At 45.8% G+C, this 25,690-nt stretch overlaps 1 protein-coding gene across 2 annotated transcripts in view; it reads right to left on the bottom strand.

Annotated features, from left to right (window-relative positions):
• The window catches only part of PROM2 (prominin 2), a 29,498-nt gene extending 4,092 nt beyond the window's left edge, over positions 1–25,406 (bottom strand). For both annotated transcript variants that reach the window (XM_070765961.1, XM_070765960.1), the window contains exons 1-19: positions 24,895–25,406; positions 21,356–21,405; positions 20,661–20,863; positions 17,821–17,941; positions 15,996–16,059; positions 14,656–14,745; positions 12,632–12,831; positions 11,289–11,363; positions 11,139–11,202; positions 10,258–10,417; positions 8,781–8,933; positions 7,413–7,536; positions 6,338–6,429; positions 5,377–5,461; positions 3,556–3,702; positions 2,404–2,475; positions 2,186–2,278; positions 1,563–1,616; positions 170–250 (exon numbers count right to left, since the gene is read on the bottom strand). In XM_070765961.1, the coding sequence (XP_070622062.1) occupies positions 170–250; positions 1,563–1,616; positions 2,186–2,278; positions 2,404–2,475; positions 3,556–3,702; positions 5,377–5,461; positions 6,338–6,429; positions 7,413–7,536; positions 8,781–8,933; positions 10,258–10,417; positions 11,139–11,202; positions 11,289–11,363; positions 12,632–12,831; positions 14,656–14,745; positions 15,996–16,059; positions 17,821–17,941; positions 20,661–20,863; positions 21,356–21,405; positions 24,895–25,123 (2,157 nt within the window). In that variant the 5' untranslated portion in view covers positions 25,124–25,406. The remainder of the gene's footprint in view (positions 1–169; positions 251–1,562; positions 1,617–2,185; positions 2,279–2,403; positions 2,476–3,555; positions 3,703–5,376; positions 5,462–6,337; positions 6,430–7,412; positions 7,537–8,780; positions 8,934–10,257; positions 10,418–11,138; positions 11,203–11,288; positions 11,364–12,631; positions 12,832–14,655; positions 14,746–15,995; positions 16,060–17,820; positions 17,942–20,660; positions 20,864–21,355; positions 21,406–24,894) is intronic.
• Between the last annotated feature and the right edge of the window lie 284 nt (positions 25,407–25,690).

Genomic DNA, 25,690 nt, shown 5'->3' with positions numbered 1-25,690 from the left:
GTAATCCAAGGCAATTTGTCTGTCTGTCTGTCTGTCTGTCCAGAATTATGACATAGAAAGACAGTTTGGGCAGAGTATTTCGAGAGCAACTGGAGGGATCGGAAGATGCACCCGTTACTCCTCGGGTAGGGAACAAATGTTCACCTTTACCTGGTTTCTTCCAGCTCACCTGTCTGAGAATCTTCTTGGTCTGTGAGGGCAGGATGGCCTCCACGAGGGTGATCTGGGTGTCAGTATAGTTGAACTGAGCCTGGGGAGAGGCAGGAAGGAAGAGCAAGTTATTGGGCTGGAAGGGAAGTAAGGACCTCTGAAAAGGGCGAGTTTGCACTGAACTCCTCCACTCCACCCTCCACTGCAGGGCTGATGGACACCCTTAGAAGGATGAGAGAGGAGGAGGAGGAGAGGGAGAAGGAGAAGGGAGAAAGGGGAGGGAGAGGGAGAAGGATAATGAAAAGGAGGAGGAGGAGGAGGAAAAGAGGGAAGGGAAGGGAAGAGAAGAGAAGAAAAGAGAAGAGAAAAGAGAGAAATTAAACGGGAAGGGAGAGGGAGAATAATAATGAAAAGGAGGACAGGAGGCAAAAGAGGAGGAGGAAGAGGAGAAGGGAGAAGGATTATGAAAAGGAGGAGGAGGAGGAGGAGGAAGTGGTGGTGAAGGAGAAGTACTTTCCAATTATGTAGTGTAGAATTTTATTTTAGGTTAGTTGATGCCAGGGACACAATCAGTTATCTACACAAGGATGCAGCCGCCAAACCAACTTTTTAGGCGCCCAGCCCAAAATTATGAGCATCTGTTCTGGCGTGTGGTAGAGAGCATCTGGGGGTTGCATGCCCAGGTGCCCACAGGTACGTGTTGCCAGCTGGAACATGAATGCACGCACTACTTATCTATTTTTTGCATGCCCGATCAGCCGCCTTCCATCGCTCAATGGGAAACGTGAGCAGAAAATGCACAGGGCGTTTTTCATTTATGGAAAGGAGGAACCGGTTCCTCCTCTGTGTTTGATAACAAGGTGTTTTCTCTCTGGCTGTAATTATGGTCCAGCTGGCTGGCTGTCCTCCCCCCACAGCCCACAAAGGCCAAGGATCTATTTAATCTTTAATTGTGCAAGACCTTTACGCCTGGAATTTGCATTCATTATCTTGTAAGAGGGTGAAATAAATGAGAGGGGGTGAAAGCTACAAAGCACCTGAGGGGAGAACAAGAGGCAATGGGTGGAAACTAAACAAGGAGAGAAGCAACTTAGAACTAAGGAGGAATTTCCTGACAGTCAGAACAATTGATCAGTGGGTGGGTGGGCAGACAGACAGATGGCAGACAGACAGACAGACAGATACAGACGGACAGACAGACATAGATAGATGAGATAGATGAGATGGATGGATCGATGGATAGAGAGAGACAGAGACAGAGAGGAAGAGACTGATAGATTGATAGACCGATAGATACACACACATATACACAGACATAAACACACACACACACACACACAAATACAGAGAGAGAGAGAGAGATCAAAGAAGTCGCACCCCTGAAATTATTGCACCTGCTGTAATAACAATACCTGGAAGCTAGGTGACATGGTTGCTAAAAACTGGACACTTTCTTTCAGTTGTGCCTGCAAATGAAATGAAATCGAATGAATTAATTGGGGCCCACGAAATAATGAATCACATGCTTCCTCTCCCACTCAAATGGAACCGGACAACACAACCTTTTTTCACTTTATCGAAAATTAAATTTGATAGACTATTTATTTGAAATCCCCGAACGGGTTGCTTGCTCCTTCTGTCGAAGCACTTCTGAATTCCAAGTGGGGGTAGAGTTTAAGTAGAGTTAATGTAGTAATGAGGGTTAGTCAGTCATTGAATCAGACTTAGTACAAAATAGAACCATATTAATATATACAAATAGGCAAAAATAGTAGTTACACAGTCCAATATCATACACATGTAATCCTAATAATGGTTTACAAACCAGATTATCGCACATAGCAAGTATACACACAGCAAATATAAATCTCTCTAGTACAAACTCCCCCAAGAGGAACATCGATGGCTCCCTCTTGTGGCCAACCAGCAAATGACTCTTAAAAGTACAGTCTTAAACTTACATTGTTAGCCTATGTATTGCAACACCCAACATAGTTACATACAGTATACTAACAGGGGTCCTTTGAAAGCTTACCACGAGGGTCTCCATTGGCAGGACCATCTGACTCTGGATTCTTCTGAGCTTCCGAGCCTCCTCAACCAATCGTCCTGCCAGAGATCTGTCGCTCTGCAGGAAATATCAAAATCTATGGGTTGGCCAGGAAGCGAGGAGGGGAATTTAAGGAAGATTTAGCTTCCTGTCTCCCCCCCCCCCATCAATGCCCCCCCCCCCCATCTCTTCTGGTTCCCCACCTGAACGTTACTCAACCTTTCGAGATCCACTGCCAATCCTTCCACATTGGTCCTCACCACAGGGTGGCGCATCTGCAAGAGAAATAATCCGCCTTGTAAAGAGAAGATTGTGAGAAGATGTGAGAAGATCCTTGGGAGGAAGAAGTCAATAGCCAAGACAACAGTCAGGCAGAAGGAATCTCAGTCCAGGGAAGGAATGGAGGTGTTGAAAGCAGAGGGGACCCCTCCCTAGTTCTCTGGAAGGTAAAGTTGAGGGAGGGGAGAAGAGCGTTCAATGTTTCATACTTGCATCCCAACAAGACTGACACAGACTTAGGAGGAGGATCAGAAGTGCAGATTTATTTTTTATTCTCTGCGAAGCTCAAACTGCCCAAGGAGCTGTAGATCCAGTTCTACAGAGGAACCACTGAGTCTGTCATCTGCACCTCTATCACTGTCTGGTTCGGTGTTGCAACCCAACAAGACCGACACAGACTTCAGAGGAGAATCAGAACTGCAGAAAAAACAATGGCTGCCAACCTGCCTTCCATCAAGGACCTGGATACTGCATGAGTCAAAAAGAGGGCTGTGAAAATATTGACTGACCCCTCACATCCTGGACATAGTTTGTTTCAACTCCTACACTTAAAACTACACTATAGAGCACTGCACACCAATACAACTAGACACAAGAACAGTTTTTCCCTTTTCTTTTATGTCCACTGAGAGCATCTGCACCAAGGACAAATTCCTTGTGTGTCCCATCACACTTGGCCAAGAAAGAATTCTATTTTACCCCCCTCAGAAGGATGGAAGGCTGAGTCAACCTTGAGCCGGTGGTGGTATTTGAACCGCTGAACTATAGCTAACAGTTAGCGGAAGTAGCCTGCAGTGCTGCACTCTAACCACTGCGCCATCCCGGCTGTTCACTTTGACAATTGGATTTTCTTGCATTTTGAGGATTTTTAAAAAACCTTTTGCTTCTCCTTCAAGAAGCTTCTTCAGTTCTGAACAAGGGAAGAACTCCAAGAACCGAAGATGCTCCTTGGAGGAGAAGCGAAATGTTTTCAAAGGAAAAAAGACCACAAGAAAGTCCCAGTGTTCTTTGGAGACCACCAGGACCTGGAGGGTGGAGAGCTTCCATAGACGGCCTGCCCCCAATGGCAGACTCACCTCTGCTGTGAAGTCAGCGTAGTTGACCAACTCCACCTGGCTCCTTCGGAAGGTGTCCAAGTCCTGCCTCCCCTTTGCACTCAGCAAAACGATGTCTTCGAAGGGGAGGCTGACGGCCCGGAGACGCCCCTCAAACTCCGCCGTGTACTGGAGCAGAAGGGGAGGAAACGAAGAGGGCAAGAGTGGGTGTGATTACTGGATTTAAGATTGAATTAAGTTTAATGAATTCATTTGTAATGGTTTTATTTTTTTTTAATCAATGCATTCATCTTGGAGTCTTGGTGGACAACCAACTAAATATGAGCCAGCAATGTGAAGCGGCGGCCAAAAAAGCCAACACAATCCTAAGTTGCATTAGCAGAGGGATACATTCTAGGACTAGGGCGGTACTAATACAACTCTATAAAGCCCTAGTTAGACCAAAGGTCCCCTCCCATTTTTAAGCCTACAGTATTAAAAAAGGGGGGGTGGACTTAGACTGCATGGTTGTGGCCATCATCTGGACGTTTGCTTTGACCGTTTTCGGCAAAAAATTCTGCCACAAAGCAAACATTGAAACATTGTTTCCCAAACAAGGAGCCACATAAAATGTATGTCCCGGGCCAGACATTTTTTAGACTTTATTTTTTAACAGAATAACAGAGTTGGAAGGGATCTTGTAGTCCAACCCAAAGCCCACCAGAGCAGGAGACCCTACACCAGGGGCAGGCAAAGTTGGCTCTACTATGACTTGTGGATTTTAACTCCCAGAATTCCTGAGCCAATCATGCTAGTTCAGGAACTCTGGGATTTGAAGTCCATGTGTCATAGAAGAGCCAACTTTGCCTACAGTCCAGTCCCTTCTTGAAAGCCTCCAATGATGAAGCTCCCACAACTTCCGAAGGCAACTTCTGTTCCATGGGTTGATGATTCTCACTGTCAGAAAATCCCTCCTTATTTCCCGGTTGAATCTATTCCCTGATCAGTTTCCCTCCATTATTCCTTGTCTGGCCTTCAGGTGCTTTGGAGAATAGCTTGACCCCCTCCTCCTCTCTTCGGCAACTCCTGAGATATTGGAAGGCTGCTATCCTGTCTCCCCTGGTCCTTCTTTTCATTAAACTAGCCATGCCCAGTTCTTGCAACTGTTCTTCATAGGTTTTAGCCTCCAGTCCCGTAATCCTCTTTGTGGCTCTTCTCTGCACTCTTTCTAGAGTCTAAACATCTTTTTTATAGTGTGGTTTCTAAAGAGAAAGCCTGCATAAGCCCACCACTTAATTCATGTTATGTACCTAAAATTTAGAACATGAGCCTTGCCGATCCTGAAAGCACGTGCACAGAACAGGAAAAGATTATATTAAAATTCCCCCCTATTTTTGTGCAGGAGAGCAACTGAATCGTCGAGAATTCTCCAAGATTGAGTGAATTCTCCAAGGAAAGGTGACCCCACATTCTTTAAGAGTGCAAAAATGCCCATAAATAAGGTTGTGAGCTTTTGGAGTCTGCTGAGTATGTTTAAATGTAATGGGGAGAAAGATTGCCTAGAATTCTAGCTCAAACCTCAGCCGACATTGCAAAACAGTATCTTCTATCTTTAGCTGGGATTCGACAGAGCAAGCCAGCCTGTGGCATTGTACGTTTATTTATCTGAGAGACCAGCATGCTGTAATTCGGTGGGTTTCTTCCCGTATTTGATAGCAACCTCTGGAGAACCTCTGGAAGCCAAGTATTGGAGTACGGCTGAGCCTGGCGGTGTGCTTTGGTCTCCTGGGATCCTCCTAAAAGATCCCCGGGGAATCGAGCCTTGCTTTGCAAAAGGGGGCAACCGAGGATGCAGCTGGTTACCTTGGCAACGCTGAGATGCTCGCTGAGGCTGTACTGGTCCTTCAGTTGTAGAACTTCCCAGAGGCCTGCACCGTCCCTGCACTGCCTGAAAAGAGACGGGAAGAAATTAAGCCAACTCCCTACATCCGCTTGCTTGTTGCAAGGTGTCCAGATAGTCTTCATTCACAGCCTCCCTCGTTCCTAAGCTTTGGCTGGTACCAGGTGTTGGGCGAAAGGAGAACAAGTCAACCTTTTTGGATGTAGGTCCTTCATTGGACTAAGGCAGAGCCTTAAAATGAAATATTGTTGAGACAAGACGATTGTAGTAGTTTATGGAGCGGAAAGGAATAACTAAGTTGGAAGGGACCTTAATAATGATAATGATAATGGTAATGATAATGATAATGATAATGATAATAATTTATTAGATTTGTATGCCGTCCCTCTCCGCAGACTTGGGGCGGCTCACAACAATAACAACAGCATACAACAGACAAATCTAATATTTAAAAGAAGAAAAATATCTAAAAGTCCGTTATATAAAACCATACAACACAAGCATACAATACATAAACTATATTGCAGGTCTTCTAGTTCTATGATAGCAATAGCAATAATATTTAGACTTATATATCGCTTCCTAGGGCTTTTCCAGCCCTCTCTAAGCAGTTTACAGAATCAGCGTCTTGCCCCCAACAATCTGGGTCCTCATTTGACCCACCTCGGAAGGACAGAAGGCTGAGTCAACCTGGAGCCTGGTGACATTTGAACTCCTGGCAATACTGTGTTCTAACCATTGTGGTACCAGGAAGAAGGAGAAAGGGAGGGAGGGAGGGAGGGAGGGAGGGAGGGAGGAAGGAAGGAAGGAAGGAAGGAAGGAAGGAAGGAAGGAAGGAAGGAAGGAAGGAAGGAAGGAAGGAATAGCAATACTATTGAGACCAGTGTTTCCCAACCTTGGCAACTTGAAAAGGGAGCTACTCACTGATATGCTGATGTGAAGTTGAGATTCTGCTTTAAGCCGAGATATTGAGAGACGTTCATGGAAGGCGGGAGGTTCCCAGGGGTGTCGATAAACTGAATGATAAAAATAATAATGGTGCATTATGTTCGATGCATTGATAACATTGCCATCTCTCAGTTGCAAAAGGCTGGGCTAGATCCACATACCTACTATGCCGATGCATTACAACATGGGGGATTCTTGGAGGAACTCAATTGCTCATGGAGGCCAACCCTAACTAAAGAACCGGCATGTACCATGTTTTCTGAGTGTAAGACACACTTTTTCCTCCCTAAAAGAGGCTGATACCTGCTTGCAAGCTCTTTCATTATTTCTCTCTGCAAAGAATGTTTTCCAAGCCGTAAGTCTTTGCAGAGTTTTTTTATTGCTCTAACTTGCTCCGAGTAAGTTTCTTTCCAGCCCTAACCAGGTGCTAACGATGTTCCCAGCTCTTACTCACTTCATTGTTACTCCCTGTGAAGAATGTTTTCCAAGCCCCAAATCTTTGCAGGGTTTTTTTCATTTCTCTAACTTGCTCCGAATAAGTTTCTTTCCGGCCCTAACCAGGTGCTAACAATGTTCCCAGCTTTTACCGGCTTGCAAGCTCTTTCATTGTTACTCTCTCCAAAGAAGAATGTTTTACAAGCCCTAAGTCCCTGCAGGGTTTTTTTCATTGCTCTACCTGCTCAGAATGTTTCTTAGTCTAAAGCGGGCATCAAGCGGAGGCTCATGGTCCTCCTCTTCCTCTAAGTCAAACCCTGCTGTCATTAGCATCTCTGCCACCTCTGGGGGTCCTTCAGGTTCATCCAGGTCTATCTCGCCATCGCTGTCACTCTCTGCATCAGCTGGCAAAACCTGTGGCCCAGGGTACCAAGATGGGCCTGGCTCATCCTCCTCAGAATCTATCCTTACCAGAATTGGTTGAGGAGGACCACTCACAACAATCCTCGTGGTTGTTCTTCTCTGCACTTTTTCCAGAACATCAACAACAACATGAAGAGAAAGCGAGGCTCCATTAAAATAAGCCCAACAACTTCTGCAATGCAGACAAACTCACTCTGTATATCTCTTGATCGGTCCAAGGTTTGCACACCAACGTTTGGATGTTTCCCCCAATCAGAAAAGTGCTGGCGACCAGGAGAATCAGGATCCAGGAGAAGAGGAAGCTGAAGGTGATGCCGCTGGAATCAGGCAGAGAAACAACGTCAGAGAAAAGTCACCACCCCCATTTCCTCATCCAGGTTTATTGTTGCTCCCTCCAATACCCTGGAGACCAGGTGGACCAGGGAGAAGCATTTGACCCCTCTGCTCAGGGTCCTAGAAAGAGCCACATTCCGTCCTCTTGTTAAACATAGAAACATAGAAGACTGACGGCAGAAAAAGACCTCCTGGTCCATCTAGTCTTCTCTTATACTATTTTCTGTATTTTATCTTAGGATGGATACATGTTTATCCCAGGCATGTTTAAATTCAGTGACTGTGGATTTATCAACCACGTCTGCTGCAAGTTTGTTCCAAGGATCTACTACTCTTTCAGTTGAATAATATTTTCTCATGTTGCTTCTGATCTTTCCCCCAACTCACCTCAGATTGTGACCCCTTGTTCTTGGGTTCACTTTCCTATTAAAAACTCTTCTCTCCTGAACCTTATTTATCCCTTGAACATATTTAAATGTTTCGGTCATGTCCCCCCTTTCCCTTCTGTCCTCCAGACTATACAGATTGAGTCCATGAAGTCTTTCCTGATACGTTTTATGCTTAACACCCTCCACCATTCTTGTTGTAGCCCGTCTTTGGACCTGTTCAACTTTATCAATCTTTTGTAGGTGAGGTCTCCAGAACTGGACACAGTATTATTCCAAATGGGGTCTCACCAGCGCTCTATACAGCGGGATCACAATCTCCCTCTTCCTGCTTGTTATACCTCTAGCTATGCAGCCAAGCATCCTACTCGCTTTCCCTACTGCCTGACCGCACTGTTCACCCATTTTGTTTCTGCAGAAGGACCTCAACTGTCCTCAAATTTAGATATGGGGAGGACGTGAGGGGCCCCTGGTGCTTTCTGAGCTGGGATGTTTTCTTGTAGACATTTCGTTATCCAACTAAGTAATATCATCAGTGCTAGAAGGGATGGTATACACACACACACACACACACATACACTGCTCAAAAAAATAAAGGGAACACTTAGACAACACAATAGAACTCCAAGCAAATCAAACTTCTGTGAAATCCACCTGTCCACTTAGGAAGCAACAGTGATTGACAGTCAATTCCACCTGCTGTGGTGCACAGGACAAAGGGTTCAAAGAGAATATTCCATCCATTCAGACCTAGGGTGGGTTCTTGGAGGGTCCCCTTTATTTTTTGGAGCAGTGCATTTCCCTGGGTTGAGAGAGAGAGAGGACCACCCCAGAGTTCTTACGTGATGAGAAATTTGGCTCCAGCTTCCGCCCGGCTCTCATAGTCGCTGGGATCATCGCGCACAACCAGCCCGTAAGTGCCAAAGGAAAGGCCCAGAACGTTACAGAAGACGATGAGCAGGACAATAGTGCAGGCGATTGTACCTGTGATCCACCTGGGCAAGACAAGGGGGGGGGGGGAAGGCATGGGGAGTCAGAAGGAGGCAACTTCAGGCCCTGAGTCACTTCTTTGCGCATCCACCAGAAATGTGGTCTGCTCTTCCCGTTTAATTAGGAATGTTTAAATTGGGTGGGTGGGTGCAAACAGAGGGGGGCTGCTAAGGTGACGTGTGCTCGCCCCCCGTGGCTCTGAGTGCTAGCGGAGTCCAGCGCAATGATGCTACTGCACCTGGGCAGGTAGTGAAATTGTGCATGGACATGCAGGTTGCCATGTGTGCAGTGCTCTGTAGGAGTTGAAACAAACTATGTCCAGGATGCGAGGGGTCAGTCAATATTTCCACCAGGCCTCTTTTGACTCGTGCAGTCTACCGGTCCTCAATGGAAGGCAGGTGGACAGCCATTGTTTTTTCTGCAGTTCTGATTCTCCTCTGAAGTCTGGGTCGGTCTTGTTGGGTTGCAGAACCGAGCCAGACAGTTATCACTTATAATTTTAATGTACACTGAAAGCTTAGCACTGAAGACAAATTCCTTGTGTGTGTAATCACACTTGGCCAATAAAGAATTCTATTCTATTCTACTCTACTCTATTCCTTATTCTATTCTATTCTATTTATTCTATTCTATTCTATTCTACTCCACTCTACTCTATTCTATTTCTTATTCTATTCTATTTATTCTATTCTACTCTATTCCTTATTCTATTCTATTCTATTTATTCTATACTATTCTACTCTATTCTACTCTATTCTCTATTCTATTTCATATTCTATTCTATTCTATTTATTCTATTCTACTCTATTCTACTCTACTCTCTTCTACTCTATTCATCAAAATATTTTTACATATATAAAAGTATTTGGAACTATTGTGGTCAACGGGAGGTTTTCATGCACAAACGCTGCATCCACATATTCTCACGATGATTTTCTCAATCTTGTGCCTTCTCCTTGGATAGCCTGATACTCCAGCCCCTTTTTTGCAGTGCCCAAAGTCCTGGTCCGATAATGTATTTGTTTGTATCCAATTTTATTAGGATTTCTGTAAATGTGTTTTCAAGTCGAAGGAAAGAACACAGGAAAGCATCGTGTATGCCTTAAAAAAACGAGCTCTCCTAAATTTCCTCCTTCCTTGCACCCTCAGTGGAAAAGGGAACCCTTTGTGCAGGCTGGCGAAACGAGTGCCGTAGCTCTGCCCGTATTGTATTACTGCTCCATTCACTCGTGTTCTCAGTCCCTTCACATGTCAGGAGTGTTGGGTTCCCTGTCAGATTATCCGATGGAGGCCTGCCAAGTATCTGCTCTGCCCACCTCTCTCTTTTACCTGTACGTCTCAAAACGCTTCACCTCCTTCAGGAAAGGCCGGCTAACGTTCTCTGCCTTCGCCAAGGCCTCGCTCATGGGACGGGTCTGGTCAGAGATGGGGAAGTCATCGGCAACACCCTGGACCTTTTGGGCGGCTCTTTCAATGTCCTTCTTCAGCTCTGCAAAGATAGCAAATAGCAATGGCATTTGGACTTGTATACCGCTTCCCAGGGCTTTCCAGCCCTCTCTAAGCGGTTTACAGAGAGTCAGCCTCTTGCCCCCAACAATCTGGGTCCTCATTTTACCAACCTTGGAAGGATGGAAGGCTGAGTCAACCTGGAGCCTGGTGAGATTCGATCTACCAAACTGCTGGCAGCCGGTGATCAGCAGAAGTAGATTGCAGTACTGTACTACTGCACCACCAAGATAGATAGATAAATAGCTGGTAGGTAGGTAGACAGGCAGACAGAATGTAGGTAGGTAGGTAGGTAGACAGACAGATGATAGATAGATAGATAGATAGATAGATAGATAGATAGATAGATAGATAGATAGATAGATAGATAGATAGATGATAGATAGATAGATAGTAAGTAGATGCTTGGAACAAACTTCCAGCAGACGTGGTTGGTCAATCCACAGTCACTGAATTGAAACATGCCTGGGATAAACATCGATCCATCCTAACATAAAATGCAGGAAATAGTATAAGGTGGACCAGGAGGTCTTTTTTCTGCCCTCAATCTTCTATGTTTCTATGTTGAGACTTTGGAAGAACTTGAGTAGCTAAGATGGTCAAAGGGCAGGAGACTAAAACATGTGAAGAACGGCTGCAGGATTTGGGTTTGGCTGGTCTAAAGAAAAGAATAATTTCTTTTAGAGTAGAAAAACTTCACTCACCTTGAACAACTTTATCCATTTTCATTACCGTAAACTGTGGAATCGCATTGAAGCTGCTGTTGGCCTACGAGTGTAAAAAAAATAATATTTTAAACCATGAAACCAGGGACGAAAATGTTTGCCTGGAAGGAGATTCCCTTCCTCACTTACTTTGTGAATCATTTCGGAAAAATTCGTCTGGGGCAGCCCATGCAAATTGTTCAAGACTCTTTCAACCGAAGGCACCTGGAGAAAGAAACAATTTGTAAAAAAAAGCCCCAGTCCTCACTGGGACCCAAGATCAAAAAGTGACAATGTATAAAACAGTATTGACATGGAAAGCAGTCAGAGCTTAAATTGGGCTTAAGTATGAGCCAGCGATCATCATTTATGCAATCCTTGGATGCATAAACACAGCGATAGAATCAAAATCACACAAAGTATTACTGCCGCTTTAAAAAGCCTTGGGAAGACCACGCCTGGTATATTACACCCAGTTTTGTTCACCACCTTAGAGAAAAGTTGTTGAGATTTTGGAAAAAGTGCAAATAAGAGAAACACAGAAGATTGACGGCAAAAAAAGTCCTCCTGGTCCATCTAGTCTGCTCTTATACTATTTCCTGTATTTGATCTTAGGAGGGACCTATGTTTATCCCAGGCATGTTTACATTCAGTTCCTGTGGATTGACCAACCACGTCTGCTGGAAGTTTGTTCCAAGCATCTACTATTGTTTCAGTCAAATAATATTGTCTCACGTTGCTTCTGATCTTTCCCCAATTAACCTCAGATTGTGCCCCCTTGTTCTTGGGTTCACTTTCCTATTAAAAACACTTCTCTCCTGAATCTTATTTAACCCCTGAACATATTTAAATGTTTCGATCATGTCCCCCCTTTCCCTTCTGTCCTCCAGACTCTACAGATTGAGTTCATGAAGTCTTTCCTGATACGTTTTATGCTTAAGACCTTCCACCATTCTTGTAGCCCGTCTTTCGACCTGTTCAGTTTGATCCATCCCTTTTTGTAGGTGAGGTCTCCAGAAATGAGCACAGTATTATTCCGAATGGGGTCTCACTAGCGCTCCATACAGCGGGATCACAATCTCCCTCTTCCTGCTTTTTATACCTCTAGCTATGCAGCCAAGCATTTTACATTGTATATAAACTATTTTATATTATTCTTATCTTTGCTGTAAGCCTCCCCAAATCTCTTCGAGAGTGGGCGTCATATAAATCCAATTAATAAATCATAAATAAATAAACCAGTGGAACTTCAGACATTGTCTCCTCCTTGAGCAGGGGGTTGGAGTAAGAGACCTCCAAGGTTAAAGATTTGTGCCAACCCATTTATACCTCGTTGTACAGTACAATGACGCCCATTTCATAACTTAACTTAACCAGTTAAGTTTTCCAAAAAGGTTTGGATTGATACATCAAGTCATCGGAAAAGGGCGGCATACAAGTCTAATAAATAATAATAATAATAATAATTTCTGTCTGGATTTGGATGGGCTCACATTTTGGAAGTCGGCTCCCAGCTTCAGATCCTGAGCTCTGCTGAGGACCCCAGTGCAGTAGGTGCAGCGGGGCTCTTCCAAGAGAGAAGTGAGGCTTTGCTTCTGATCCTTCAGCCTCGGTGCCAGCTCATCCTGGTCCTGGATCAGGGCCTGGACGGTCCTGTGAATCGTACGTAAGTGGTGCAGGGAGTTCTCTAGGTCTTAAAGAGAAAAATCACCCAGGAGATGGGATGTCCGGATGCTTTCGTGCAAAGCTATAACAACTTCCATGCTAGCAATTTAACCTCTGCAGGCTACAAGATTTCGACGATGTTTCGGCATGCACGGAAGCAAAAATCTTGCCGGGATGCACACACCTGCCGGTTGCCTGGACCTAAACGGACATCACCGGTTTTACTACCAGTGCACAGTGTGGTCCATACATAAGGAGATAAGAAGAGCCCTGCTGAATGGGGCCAAAGCCCATCGAGTCCAGCATTCTGTGTCCCACAGTGGCCCACCAATTGTCCATCTTGAGCAGAAAGAGAAGGCAAAACCCTCCCTTTCCCTGGACCCCCAACAAATGGGACCCAAGGGAATCCCACCTGCCTCAACTCAAAGAGAGAGGAAGGAAGGAAGGAAGGAAGGAAGGAAGAAGGAAGGAAGGAAGGAAAGAAGGAAGGATTGGAAAGATAGGAAGAAACATAAGAATATAAGAAGAGCCCTGCTGAATCAGGCCAAATCCCATCGAGTCCAGCATTCTGTGTCCCACAGTGGCTCCCCAATTGTCCATCTTGAGCAGAAAGAGAAGGCCAGACCCTCCCTTTCCCTGGACCCCCAACAAATGGGACCCAAGGGAACCCTGCCTGCCTCAACCAACATAGAGGCGGAATATGGACATCTGTTTCAATAACCACCTATGATACACTTGGCATCCATGAATCTGTCTAATCCTGCCTTGAAGCTGACAGCTGTCACAAACTCTTCTGGAAGGGAATTCCATAAACCAAGGACCCTCTGGGTGAAGAAATGTTTCCCTTTATTTATCCTCACTTTCTTACCTGTGAGCTTTAGGGAGGGCCCCATCGTCCTAGTATTGTGTGATAGAGAAAAGATTTTTTCTCTATCCACCTTTTCTATCCCATGCAGGATTTTATACACTTCGATCAAGTCCCCCCTTCAACGCCGTCTTTCAAGGCTGAAGAGACCAAGGTGTTGCAACCTGGTTTCATAAGGGAGGGGCTCCATTTCCATTGATCATTCTCATGGCCCTTTTTTGCACCTTTTCCAGGTCAATTCTATCCTTCTTCAGGTACAGTGACCAAACTGTACTGTACTGGCTAGCAACCCAATCCTGGATGCTACTCATGGTTTCCGTGTCAAAGGAATTCCAAAGGGCCTGAGCTTTAATGGCACAGCTACAGCTGCCACTTTGACATGTTGTTCTTTTAAAAACACTCCCCTTTAGACCTCTCTGGCCCAGGGGGCAGGAGACCGAGCGTCCATTAAAAGGATCTGACTAGCAGAGGACAGCAGGTGAAAGGGGAGAAGAACCTGATTTCCTAACAGCTGGCAACTTCTTTGATGTAGTTAGTAGGGAACCTGCAGCTCTGATCTAGATTAATAAGCTCCTGCCAAGGCCACCCCGAGGCTATCCTCACATCTGATGGCAGCTGAGCTCCCAGCCGCCTTTTCACTTATCTGTCTGGCATCTCTCTGGAGAGTTTTAATGAATGCCCCCGAGTTGCAAGAGAGAAAGTGCTCTCTGCCTGTTTCGCCTCTCATCTAGAATGTCTCTCCTTTTATCCACCTTCACTCCAAGAAAGGGGCTGGAATGAAGAATGGATGGAAGGAAGGAGGGAGAAGGAAGGAAGGAAGGAAGGAAGGAGAAGGAAGGAAGGAAGGAAGGAGAAGGAAGGAAGGAAGGAAGGGGAAGGAAGGAGAAGGAAGGAAGGAGAAGGAACGAAGAATGGATGGAAGGAAGGAAGAGGAAGGAAGGAAGGAAGGAAGGAAGAGCCAAAGCAGAAGGAAAGCCTTTTCCTTACCTTGCACCCTGCCCTTAATGGCAGCCATAGCAGAAGACACAGTTTCCTTCAGCAGAAAATGAATGGTGCTGCCAATGTTCCAGCTAATATCTACAAGGAACAACAGCATTTTGGGTGAAATTCTCCATCATCCAGGCCATAACTGTCCCAAAGGGGCTTTTTCAAGAGTAACGGGATTTTCTGGGTTGTTGCTTTTTTTAGAAGACCTTTCGCTTCGCATCTCAGAAGCATCATCAGCTCTGACTGGATGGTGGGGAATGGAAGGATTGATGGTCCTGGGAGACCACCTGGTCATTTGTGTCTTTTAAAATCCTTTCATTCCCCACCAATCCAGCCAGAGCTGAAGAAGCTCCTTCGATGAGAAGCGAAACACCTTCAAGAAAACCTCCTTGAAAGTCCAGTCGCCTCTTGGGGGGAAAAAACCCACCTTTGGGACTCCAAGGAGGAATGTGCACAACAGCATGTGAAATTAACTGTCAATCAGTGTTACTTCCTAAGTGGACAGTTTGATTTCACAGATGTTTGATTTACCTGGAGTTATATTGTGTTGTTTAAGTCTTCCCTTTATTTTTTTCGAACAGAGTATATATAGAAATGCACAATGTATAAGTAGATAAGCATATAGAAGCGTACAATGTATAAGTATATTAGGTACATTAGTATAATAGTATAATATATAAATATTTTAGCTATTCTAACACAATAAGATTAAGTGTAGCACGATTAAATGTATATAAGTTTACAAAATGTAATGAAGCCCAAAAGATAAATATGCAATGATGTATCAATGCAGAACTGCTTATTGTACTTTTGTTTTTGTTTTTAAAAATGAAAAACTAATAAACTTTTAAAAATAAAAAAATATTGATAACAATCATGTCCCCCCACCCTGATCCTTTGCTTGTCATCTAGTTTTGCCTAGTTCTGTTAACCGTTCATTGCACAATTTAGCCTCCAAACCCCTGGTCATCTTTGTTGCTCTTTTCTGCACTCTTTCTAGAAGGATTTTTCCTTTTCATTCATCTCTTTCTTTTTCACTTCCTGAAAGTGAGCTGCCTCAGCTGCAGCTCAGAAAAGCTTCTGGCTTTGGATGAAAAAAATTGGACGGTTGGAAAAAAGGATGAGCCGCAGTGGTTGGTGTAGCATTAATCCCCTCGCTCTTCCCATTCAAGCGCAAAGCATTCACTCGTGGCCAAAACGGAAGCCTTGCCTTTCGAAGGTCCCTGAGCTTTTGTTTGCAAAAGGCAGATGGGCTGCGTTGCATGTTAATGACACTGGCCTGAAAAACGTGGCATTGGTGGGAAAAACCTCTCGCCAGGGAAGAAGAGAAGGGGACTTACTGTTCAGGTCACCGAGAATCTGCCTTTGGGGGACTTTAAACTGTTCCACCGCCAGCCGAAGTCCCTGTCGTGTGAGCAGAGAAAAGTCAGTTTCCCAGGCCAAAGGGAAGCCAGGATCGTCTCCAGGTAGCCGCAAACCTGGAGCAACTGAACCAGAGGTGGGTTTATCCCGGTTCAGACCACTTCGCCTGGACTGGTAGTGACCCACTGATGATGTCATGGAACCAGTTTGGTTACATGGTGGAACACATTCAATAAATTAAAATGAATACGATCGATGAAAATAAAGTGGAAAAATTGATGGGAAGATGGGTCAGGGTCAGAGGTTTTATGGCTAGTAGGATAGAATAGGATAGAATAGAATAGGAATAGAATAGGAATAGAATAGAATTCTTCATTGACCAAGTGTGATTGGACACACAAGGAATTTCTCTTTGGTGCCAATGCTCTCAGTGTACATAAAAGAAAAAGACACATTTGTCATAGGGGTCAAATAAGCAATGAAGAAACAATCAATATTAATAAAAGTTTTAGGATACAAGCAACAAGTTGCAGTTACAGAATTCGAGACGGAGCCATAAAGAACAAATTGGAATCACTCTGCACTTTGCAAACACGCTGATGTTCCTGGTTGTAAAAAATTATAAATTAGTCCGCCCTCATTTGGTGGAGGGACTGAATCTATGTTGTTGGGTGGCGGGAGCACAATTCGCTATGCACTGTTTTGTGTTGTGTGTATTTTTATACTATAAAAATCAATAACAATTTTGGTTTTTTTAAAAATGGAACCATTTGGTGGCAGTCCATGGAGGCCAACATCTTTAATTTTTTAAAAAAATATTTGATTGATTGACTGTGTGCCTGTTTTTTATATATACTGTTTTTATGAGATTATTAATTTTAAATTGTAACTAGATGGGTGGGCATTGGATTTGGTATTATGTACTGTACTGTTTTTTATTATTGTTGTGAGCCGCCCCGAGTTTGCAGAGAGGGGCGGCATATAAATCCAATAAACCTAACCTAACCTAACCTATTTTTCTTGTGAGTGTTGTGGGTGGTCCTTGTCCACCTCTGGTCATGTCAGATTCTGGGGAGGATGAGCCAGGCCCCTCTGGAGACCCTGCGCATGGGGGGTTGACAGCTGATGCAGAGAGCGAGAGTGAGGGAGAAAGTGACCTGAGTGAGCCTGAGGAACCACTAGAGGGGGCTGGTGTGACAATGGGGGAGTGGTCCCAGTCAGAGAGTGAGGAAGACATGAGAGGAGATAGTCCGTGGATAGACCCTCGCTGTAGGAGATTATTGAGAAGGCGAGAGGAGCTACAGAATAAAAGGTATTAGTGTATTGACTTAGCCTCTTTGTGGTGTGATGTCACTTCCAGGCAGTATAAAGGCAAAGGATTGTGGGAAATGGGGTGTGGGGATTCAACGTTGTTTTTTTAAAATAATAATATTTTTATTGATTTTATAATATAAAACACACCCACAACATATAACAAGTGCTCAGTGATTAGTGCCCACCACCAGACAACATCCACACCCCTCCACGAAAATGGGGGCATATTTTGTATATACCATTTTAACTCAAGAGCAATATATCTGTTTACATATTATAATATTATAAAGTGATTCCAATTTATTCATTATAGCTTGGACTCAAATTCTACTGATCACATGGCCGGCAAGCGACTTCTACCCGGTCACATGACCATCAAGCCACACCCACACAGTAAGCCACGCCCACAGTGCAGCAATAAACAATTGGGCAGCCCATCACTGGTAATCGATGATATCGACGCCCTGGTTTTTTTCCGAGTCAACTCACTCGATGAATCCCGTTCAGATGGTTCCTCAAAGTCCTCAGGGTGTTCAGGGCATCTCGGGCCCCAGGGTCCATCTCCTCTTTCACCTTCTGGTTGGCGGTAAAAGCACAGATAACACAGCCCCTGGGGGGAAAGAGCCACAGCAATAGCCCTTAGAGTTATATACCGCTTCCCAGTGCTTTGCAACCTTCTCTCAGCAGTTTGCAGAATCAGCCTCTTGCCCCCCAACCATCTGGGTCCTCCTTTTGCCCCCCTCGGAAGGATGGAAGGCTGAGTCAACCCTGAGCCGGTCAGGATCGAACTCCTGACATGGGCAGAGTTAACCTGCAGTATTGCATTCTAACCACTGTGATACCAGGAAGGAGAAGGAGAAAGGGTTCAACGAGGAGCTCCGGGAGTTGAAGCGCCAAAAGAGACGTCTAGAGAAGCGATGGAGGAAGAGTAGGTCTGAATCCGATCGAACACTTGTAAGAGCTTTTATTAAGACTTACAAAGTGGCGCTCAAGGCGGCAAGATGCGCGTACCATGCCGCCTTGATTGCATCAGCGGAATCCCGCCCGGCCGCTCTGTTTAGGGTGACCCGCTCCCTTCTTAATCAGGGGGGAGTTGGGGAGCCCTTGCAGAGTAGTGCCGAGGAGTTTAACACGTTTTTCGCTGATAAAGTCGCTCGGATTCGGGCCGACCTCGACTCCAATTGTACAACAGAGTCGACTGACAACGAGTCAGTCGAGGTGACTGGGGCACGTACTTGTCCACCTGTCTGGGAAGAGTTTGATCTGGTGACACCTGATGAAGTGGACAAGGCCATTGGAGCTGTGAGTTCCGCCACCTGTTTACTGGATCCGTGTCCCTCCTGGTTGGTTTCGGCCAGCAGGGAGGTGACACGGAGCTGGGCCCAGGAGATTACCAACGCTTCCTTGGGGAGGGGAGTTTTTCCATCACTCTATAAAGAAGCGCTTGTGTGCCCCCTCCTCAAGAAGCCCTCCCTGGACCCAGCTGTCCTTAATAACTATCGTCCAGTCTCCAACCTTCCCTTTATGGGGAAGGTTGTTGAGAAGGTGGTGGCACTCCAGCTCCAGCGGTCCTTGGAAGAAGCCGATTATCTAGGTCCCCGGCAGTCGGGTTTCAGGCCCGGTTACAGCACGGAAACCGCTTTGGTCGCGTTGATGGATGATCTCTGGCGGGCCCGGGACAGGGGTTTATCCTCTGTCCTGGTGCTCCTTGACCTCTCAGCGGCTTTCGATACCATCGACCATGGTATCCTTCTGCACCGGCTGGAGGGGCTGGGGGTGGGAGGCACTGTTCTGCAGTGGTTCTCCTCCTACCTCTCTGGCCGGTCGCAGTCGGTGTTAGTGGGGGGTCAGAGGTCGACTCCTAGGTCTCTCCCTTGTGGGGTACCTCAGGGGTCGGTCCTCTCCCCCCTGCTATTTAACATCTACATGAAACCGCTGGGCGAGATCATCCAAGGACATGGGGTGAGGTATCATCAATATGCGGATGATACCCAGCTTTACATCTCCACCCCATGCCCAGTCAACGAAGCGGTGGAAGTGATGTGCCGGTGCCTGGAAGCTGTTGGGGCCTGGATGGGTGTCAACAGACTCAAGCTCAACCCGGATAAGACGGAGTGGCTGTGGGTTTTGCCTCCCAAGGACAACTCCATCTGTCCGTCCATTACCCTGGGGGGGGAGTCATTGACCCCCTCAGAGAGGGTCCGCAACTTGGGCGTCCTCCTCGATCCACAGCTCACATTAGAGAACCACCTTTCAGCTGTGGCGAGGGGGGCGTTTGCCCAGGTTCGCCTGGTGCACCAGTTGCGGCCCTATTTGGACCGGGACTCATTGCTCACAGTCACTCATGCCCTCATCACCTCGAGGTTCGACTACTGTAATGCTCTCTACATGGGGCTACCTTTGAAAAGTGTTCGGAAACTTCAGATCGTGCAGAATGCAGCTGCGAGAGCAGTCATGGGCTTCCCTAGGTATGCCCATGTTTCACCATCACTCCGCAGTCTGCATTGGCTGCCGATCAATTTCCGGTCACAATTCAAAGTGTTGGTTATGACCTTTAAAGCCCTTCATGGCATCGGACCAGAATATCTCCGAGACCGCCTTCTGCCGCACGAATCCCAGCGACCGATTAGGTCCCACAGAGTGGGCCTTCTCCGGGTCCCGTCAACTAAACAATGTCGGTTGGCGGGCCCCAGGGGAAGAGCCTTCTCTGTGGCGGCCCCAGCCCTCTGGAACCAACTCCCCCCGGAGATTAGAACTGCCCCTACTCTTCCTGCCTTCCGTAAACTCCTTAAAACCCACCTTTGCCGTCAGGCATGGGGGAACTGAAACATCTCCCCCTGGGCACGTTTAATTTATGCATGGTATGTCTGTGTGTGTGTCTGTTAGCATATGGGGTTTTTTAAATATTTAAATATTTTAAATTGTCTGATTGCTTATGATTTGTTACTACATGTTGTGAGCCGCCCCGAGTCTTCGGAGAGGGGCGGCATACAAATCTAAGTAATAAATAAATAAAAGAAGGAGGGAGGGAGGGAGGAAGAAAGGAAAGAAGGAAGGAAGGAAGGAAGGAAGGAAAGAAGATAGGAAGGAAAGAAGGAAGGAGGGAAAGAAGGAAGGAAGGAAGGAAGGAAGGAAGGAAGGAAGGAAGGAAGGAAGGAAGGAAGGAAGGAAGGAAGGAAGGAAGGAAGGAAAATAGCAATAGCCCAAGTGACTTATATACTTTACAGGGTCAGCTTCTTGCCCCCAACAATCTGGGTCCTTCCTGATCCCTACATGTCTATGGAGACAACGAGACAGGATCTACCCCGTGTCCAGCCTCTCACACTCACAGGAGGACGAGGGTGGTGAAGAGCAGACAGACCATGAGTAGGTTCCGTTGGCAGAGCAGGGAGCGGCGATAGGCCTTGATCCGTCCACCGCAGTGTCGGTTTTTCTGGAAGCAGCAAAGGCTCAGTCCCACCAGGGGCACCGTCACAAAATAGAGAACCGCAATTGCAGCACAGACAACATATCCCGCCTGGTATCGAAGGATCTGGGGAGCAAAGGAAATGAAATAATAATAACAAATTGTTTCATGAAAGTTTAATGAAAACAAGGACCAGGGGAGACATGATAGCAGCGTTCCAATATCTCAGGGGTCGCCACAAAGGAAGAAGGAGTCAACCCATTCTCCAAAGCACCTGAGGGTAGAACAAGAAGCAATGGGTGGAAACTAAACAAGGAGAGAAGCAACTTAGAACTAAGGAGGAATTTCCTGACAGGGAGAACAATTCATCAGTGGAACAGCCTGCCTCCAGAGGTTGTGAATTCCTTATAAGTAAAGTTCTCAGGCTGCCAAATTGGGAAATTCCCAGGTGTGCTCATCATTTATCTTGCAGAATTTCCTAACATCTGTCCAGGAATTTTGCGGAAGCTGCAATCCAGCACTTTGACGGATGAGGGAGGATTGTGGCAGATGTTACAAACCCCCTGGAGAAACAGCGGAGGTGGCTGGCATTCCACTCTTCCAGGTTGACCATCTCACCTGAGAAGTTGTAGCAGTTGGGGGCTCGTTCAGGATGTCCTTCAACAGCTCTGTGGAATAAAACAAGGCTATTTTAATTGAATTGAGTTACAACAATAAAATAATACAATAATGTAGTAAAGTCAAACACAAAACAGTAAAAAGCAATAAAACCCTGATTAAATTAATCAATACCACCCCCTAAACTAAGCCACACATTCATACAGACGTGCAAGCAAGCAAATCACAATTTGGCCATGACTAGATGTTAATGGGAATCTTCGGAGAAGGGTGGCATACAAATCTAATTTTATTATTATTATTATTATTATTTATTATTATTATTATTATTATTATCCCGGACCTCAGGCCTGCCAGCAAAGCCAGGTCCTCATGGCCTTTCAGAAGGCCAGTAGGGTGGGAGAAGTACGGACATCTAGAGGTAGTTGGTTCCAAAGGGCCGGGGCCACCACAGAGAAGGCCTTGCCCCAGGGCCTGCCAACCTGCACTGCTTAGTCGACGAGACCCGGAGAAGTCCAACTTTGTGGGATCTGATTGGTCTCTGGGAGGTATGCGGCAGGAGATGGTCCCATAAATAGTCTGGTCCTAAGCCATAAGTAGGTCTTTATAGGTGGAATTTTAAAAGCAGAAAGACAGACCCCTCTACTCTTGGGGTTGTACACTCTGAATGGGCCAACGGGAGGTTGGGGCAGAGTATTGGGCTTGTCCCCAACCTCCATGGAGTCTTTGTGCAAGTTCTACTCTTGAGTAAGGCTGCATTAAGGAAATGAGGAGGAAGCAGGAACAGACAGAGTGGCAGGAGGCAACTATTGCCAAGGTTAATTGCCTAAGATGCTTATCAAAGCTAGACAACCTGAGATGCCAGAAGCTCTAATGATCATCAGTTCACCTTCTCTTGAGGTCTTTTAAAGGTCCCTCAAAGTGGGGCCTAAATCAGAGGGGATTAGGGGACTGGAGGCTAAAACATATGAAGAGCGGTTGCAGGAACTAGATGTGTCTAGTTTAAACTGCATATTATGTCTAGTATGTCCAGCTTAATGAAACGAAGGACCAGGGGAGACATGATAGCATCTTCCAATATCTCAGGGGTTGCCACAAAGAAGATTTGGGGGTTGAGCTATTCTCCAAAGCACCTGAGGGTAGGACAAGAAGCAATGGGTGGAAACTAACCATGTAGAGAAGCAACTTAGAACTAAGGAGGAATTTCCTGACAGCTAAAACAATAAACCAGTGGAACAGCCTGCCTCCAGAAGTTGTGAATGCTCCAACAGTGGAAGTTTTGAAGCAGATGTTGGATAACCATCTGTCTGAAGTAGTGTAGGGTTTCCTGACTAAGCAGGGGGTTGGACTAGAGGACCTCCAAGGTCCCTTCCAACTCTGTTGTTGTTGTTGTTAAGGTTGCTCTTCTTTATCTCAAGATAAAGAAGATATTGGAAGAGAATGAAACATAGTAATTCATTAATTTGTTTTATGTGTTTAGATGGAATTAATGGGGGATATTAAGGTACAATACAGGTACAACTTTTATTCCCTGCAATTCTTCAGAAAAATCAGAGTGAGCTATTTAACAACTTATGTTCTGTCCTCATAACAAAACATTGCAAAAATTTTAGACGTGCAAGTATATATTTCCCAAATTGTTTGGAAACAAAATATTATTTTAAAATATTCTGAAATGTTTCATTAAGTAATATGTTTCTATCCTGGCAAGTCTATCATTAGAGGCTGCTGGCTTACATATGTATATATATATCATTAAATACTTGTAATATTAATTTGTAACATATACTTGAATATAATTGCACACATAACTCTGTGCTTTCTCAGAAAAGAAAGATGTTTATTAAGCACTAGGGACTAGGATTGGAGGAAGCTTAAAGTACATTAAAAGCTTCCCACCTTCCATTAAAACTTTCCACTGGGGGGGGGGGAGTCTGCAAAATGCTTGTATTATGAGAGGGGGGAAATACAAATATCACTTTGTGGGTTTGGAGGAAAAACTTGAAAACAGCCCTGGCAAAGAATTCTCAGGTCGAATTCACAATTGTGCCAAGCCCTTAAATGTGATGTGTAAGGTTTTAGCTCAGCACAACATGTGAACCTGGATATATCTGGCTTATTTGCAATTAGCAAGACAATGCAAAATACAAGCCGGTCGAAAAACGCACTTCCAGTTTGCCCATTGTGCTGTTTTTTGCACTCTGGATTAAGATGTTTAGGAGACTGGAGGCTAAAAGATACGATGGACAGTTGTAGGAACTGGGCATGGTTGGTCTAGTGAAGAGAAAGACCAATATTTTAGGGGCTGCTGCAGAGAGGAGGAAAGGGGTGAAGCTGTTTTCCAAAGTACCCGAAGGCCAGACAAGGAATTAGGCCCCACAGAATTGCCCTTCTCTGGGTCCTGTCGACTAAACAATGTCGTCTGGCGGGACCCAGGGGAAGAGCCTTCTCTGTGGTGGCCCCGACCCTCTGGAATCAACTCCTCCCAGAGATTCAAACTGCCCCCTCCCTCCTCCCCTTCCGCAAGACTCTTAAAACCCATCTGTGTAGCCAGGCATGGGGTAATTGACATACCCCTTGGCTAGTAAGATTTATGTATGGTTATGATTAAGTAGTAGTGTCTGTTTTTTAATGATAGGGGGCTTTAGCCATAGTTTTAATTATTGGGTTTGTTGTACATTGTTTATTGTTGCTGTGAGCCGCCCCGAGTCTTTGGAGAGGGGCGGCATACAAATCTAATAAATTATTATTATTATTCGTTATTAATAATGGATGGAAACTGATCAAGGGGACATTCAGCCTGGAAATAAGGAGGAATTTCCTGACAGGGAGATCAATCAACCCATGGAACAGAAGTTGACTTCAGAGGTTGTGGGAGTTTCATCCCTGGGGGCTTTCAAAAAGAAAGTGGACTACCACCATTGGTCAGAAATGGTGTAGGGTCTCCTGCAGAGCCTCGGTGGTGCAGTGGTTAGAGTGCAGTGCTGCAGGCTACTTCTGCTGATTACCGGCTGCCAGCAGTTTGGCAGATTGAACCTCACCAGACTCAATGTTGACTCAGCCTTCCATCCTTCCGAGGTGGGTCAAATGAGGACCCAGATTGTTGGGGGCAAGAGGCTGGCTCTCTGTAAACCGCTTAGAGAGGGATGTAAAAGCACTGTGAAGTGGTATATAAGTCTAAATGCTAAATGCTATTGCTTTGGTGGGGGTATGGACTAGATGACCTACAAGGTCCCTTCCAACTCTGTGGATCTGTTGAGAAGTTCTGTTGCATAGAAGTCAATCAAATTAATACATAAATATAAACAATGCTGATCTCCATACTATCGAAAGCTTGACCCGTCCAGTTCCGCTCATTGAGTTGAACACAACCCCATTCCTTTCCTCCCGCACCCCCACCCCCCCCCCCCCGTAGGGGGGCGGCATACAAATCTATATTATCAAATTATTATTATTATTATTATTATTATTATTATTATTATTATTAATTCAGAGCACTGGGGCCAAACCTATCAACAAGACGAAGAAGAGTGACGTACCTGTGGGGAAAGGGTTCTGTTGGACCACATCCAGGTAACTGTGGACCAGGTGATAGAGGGGATCCAGAGGCCCCGGAAGTTGGTGTTGAGCAGGAATGCGCTGGTCAGCACCCACATCGGCAAACTGGAGGACCGAGAGAAGGTTTCCTTCCGCAGAGCACTGCTGAGAGTGGACCAAATCTCGGAGGGCAAAGGCCAGGGCCAGGACGAAGAGGGCCACATGTCCCATTCCAGAGTCCAGCGGGGTCCAAGAATTAGCTCTGTTTCACAAGCGGGCCTTATCCCTGGCAAGGTAGAGGACTCTGGGAGGAAAGCAAGGCCTTTTCTTCCTTCCTACCAACCAACCAACCAACCAGAGGAACCCGGTTTCCCAGCCCCGCAGATCTTCTCCCAGGCCTCAAGTCCAGCTTGCCCAAGAATAGGAGATCGCTTAGGACCACTTCTGCCCGGTGCTTCTCCTCCTTCGGCGGAGCAAGTCTACCTCCCGCGGAACCGCTTCCACTTCCAAAGACGTTTGGGGAAAGAGGGGGGAGGAAGGAAGAGACGGAAACCGGACGGACGGGTTTGATGCCTCCGGATGACAAGGCCCTTCGTTGCCGCTTTCCAGCCCGTGGGATGGAGCAGGGTGGGGCCACCACCACACCAGCTGGAAGGGAGTAAAGAGTGGAGCTGGGTTTTTCCCCTCCAGGAGCCCTTCGATCCCTGCCTCTGCCCCTCTGTACCCTGTGGACAGTGATGACCCCCTATGGGTACAGTGAGGTATGCAGAACTGGTAGAAAAAATTTGATTTCCCCCC

The sequence above is a fragment of the Erythrolamprus reginae genome, chromosome 12 (assembly GCF_031021105.1).
Source record: "Erythrolamprus reginae isolate rEryReg1 chromosome 12, rEryReg1.hap1, whole genome shotgun sequence".
Lineage (NCBI taxonomy): Eukaryota > Metazoa > Chordata > Lepidosauria > Squamata > Dipsadidae > Erythrolamprus > Erythrolamprus reginae.
This window is presented reverse-complemented; position numbering and strand designations above follow the sequence as displayed.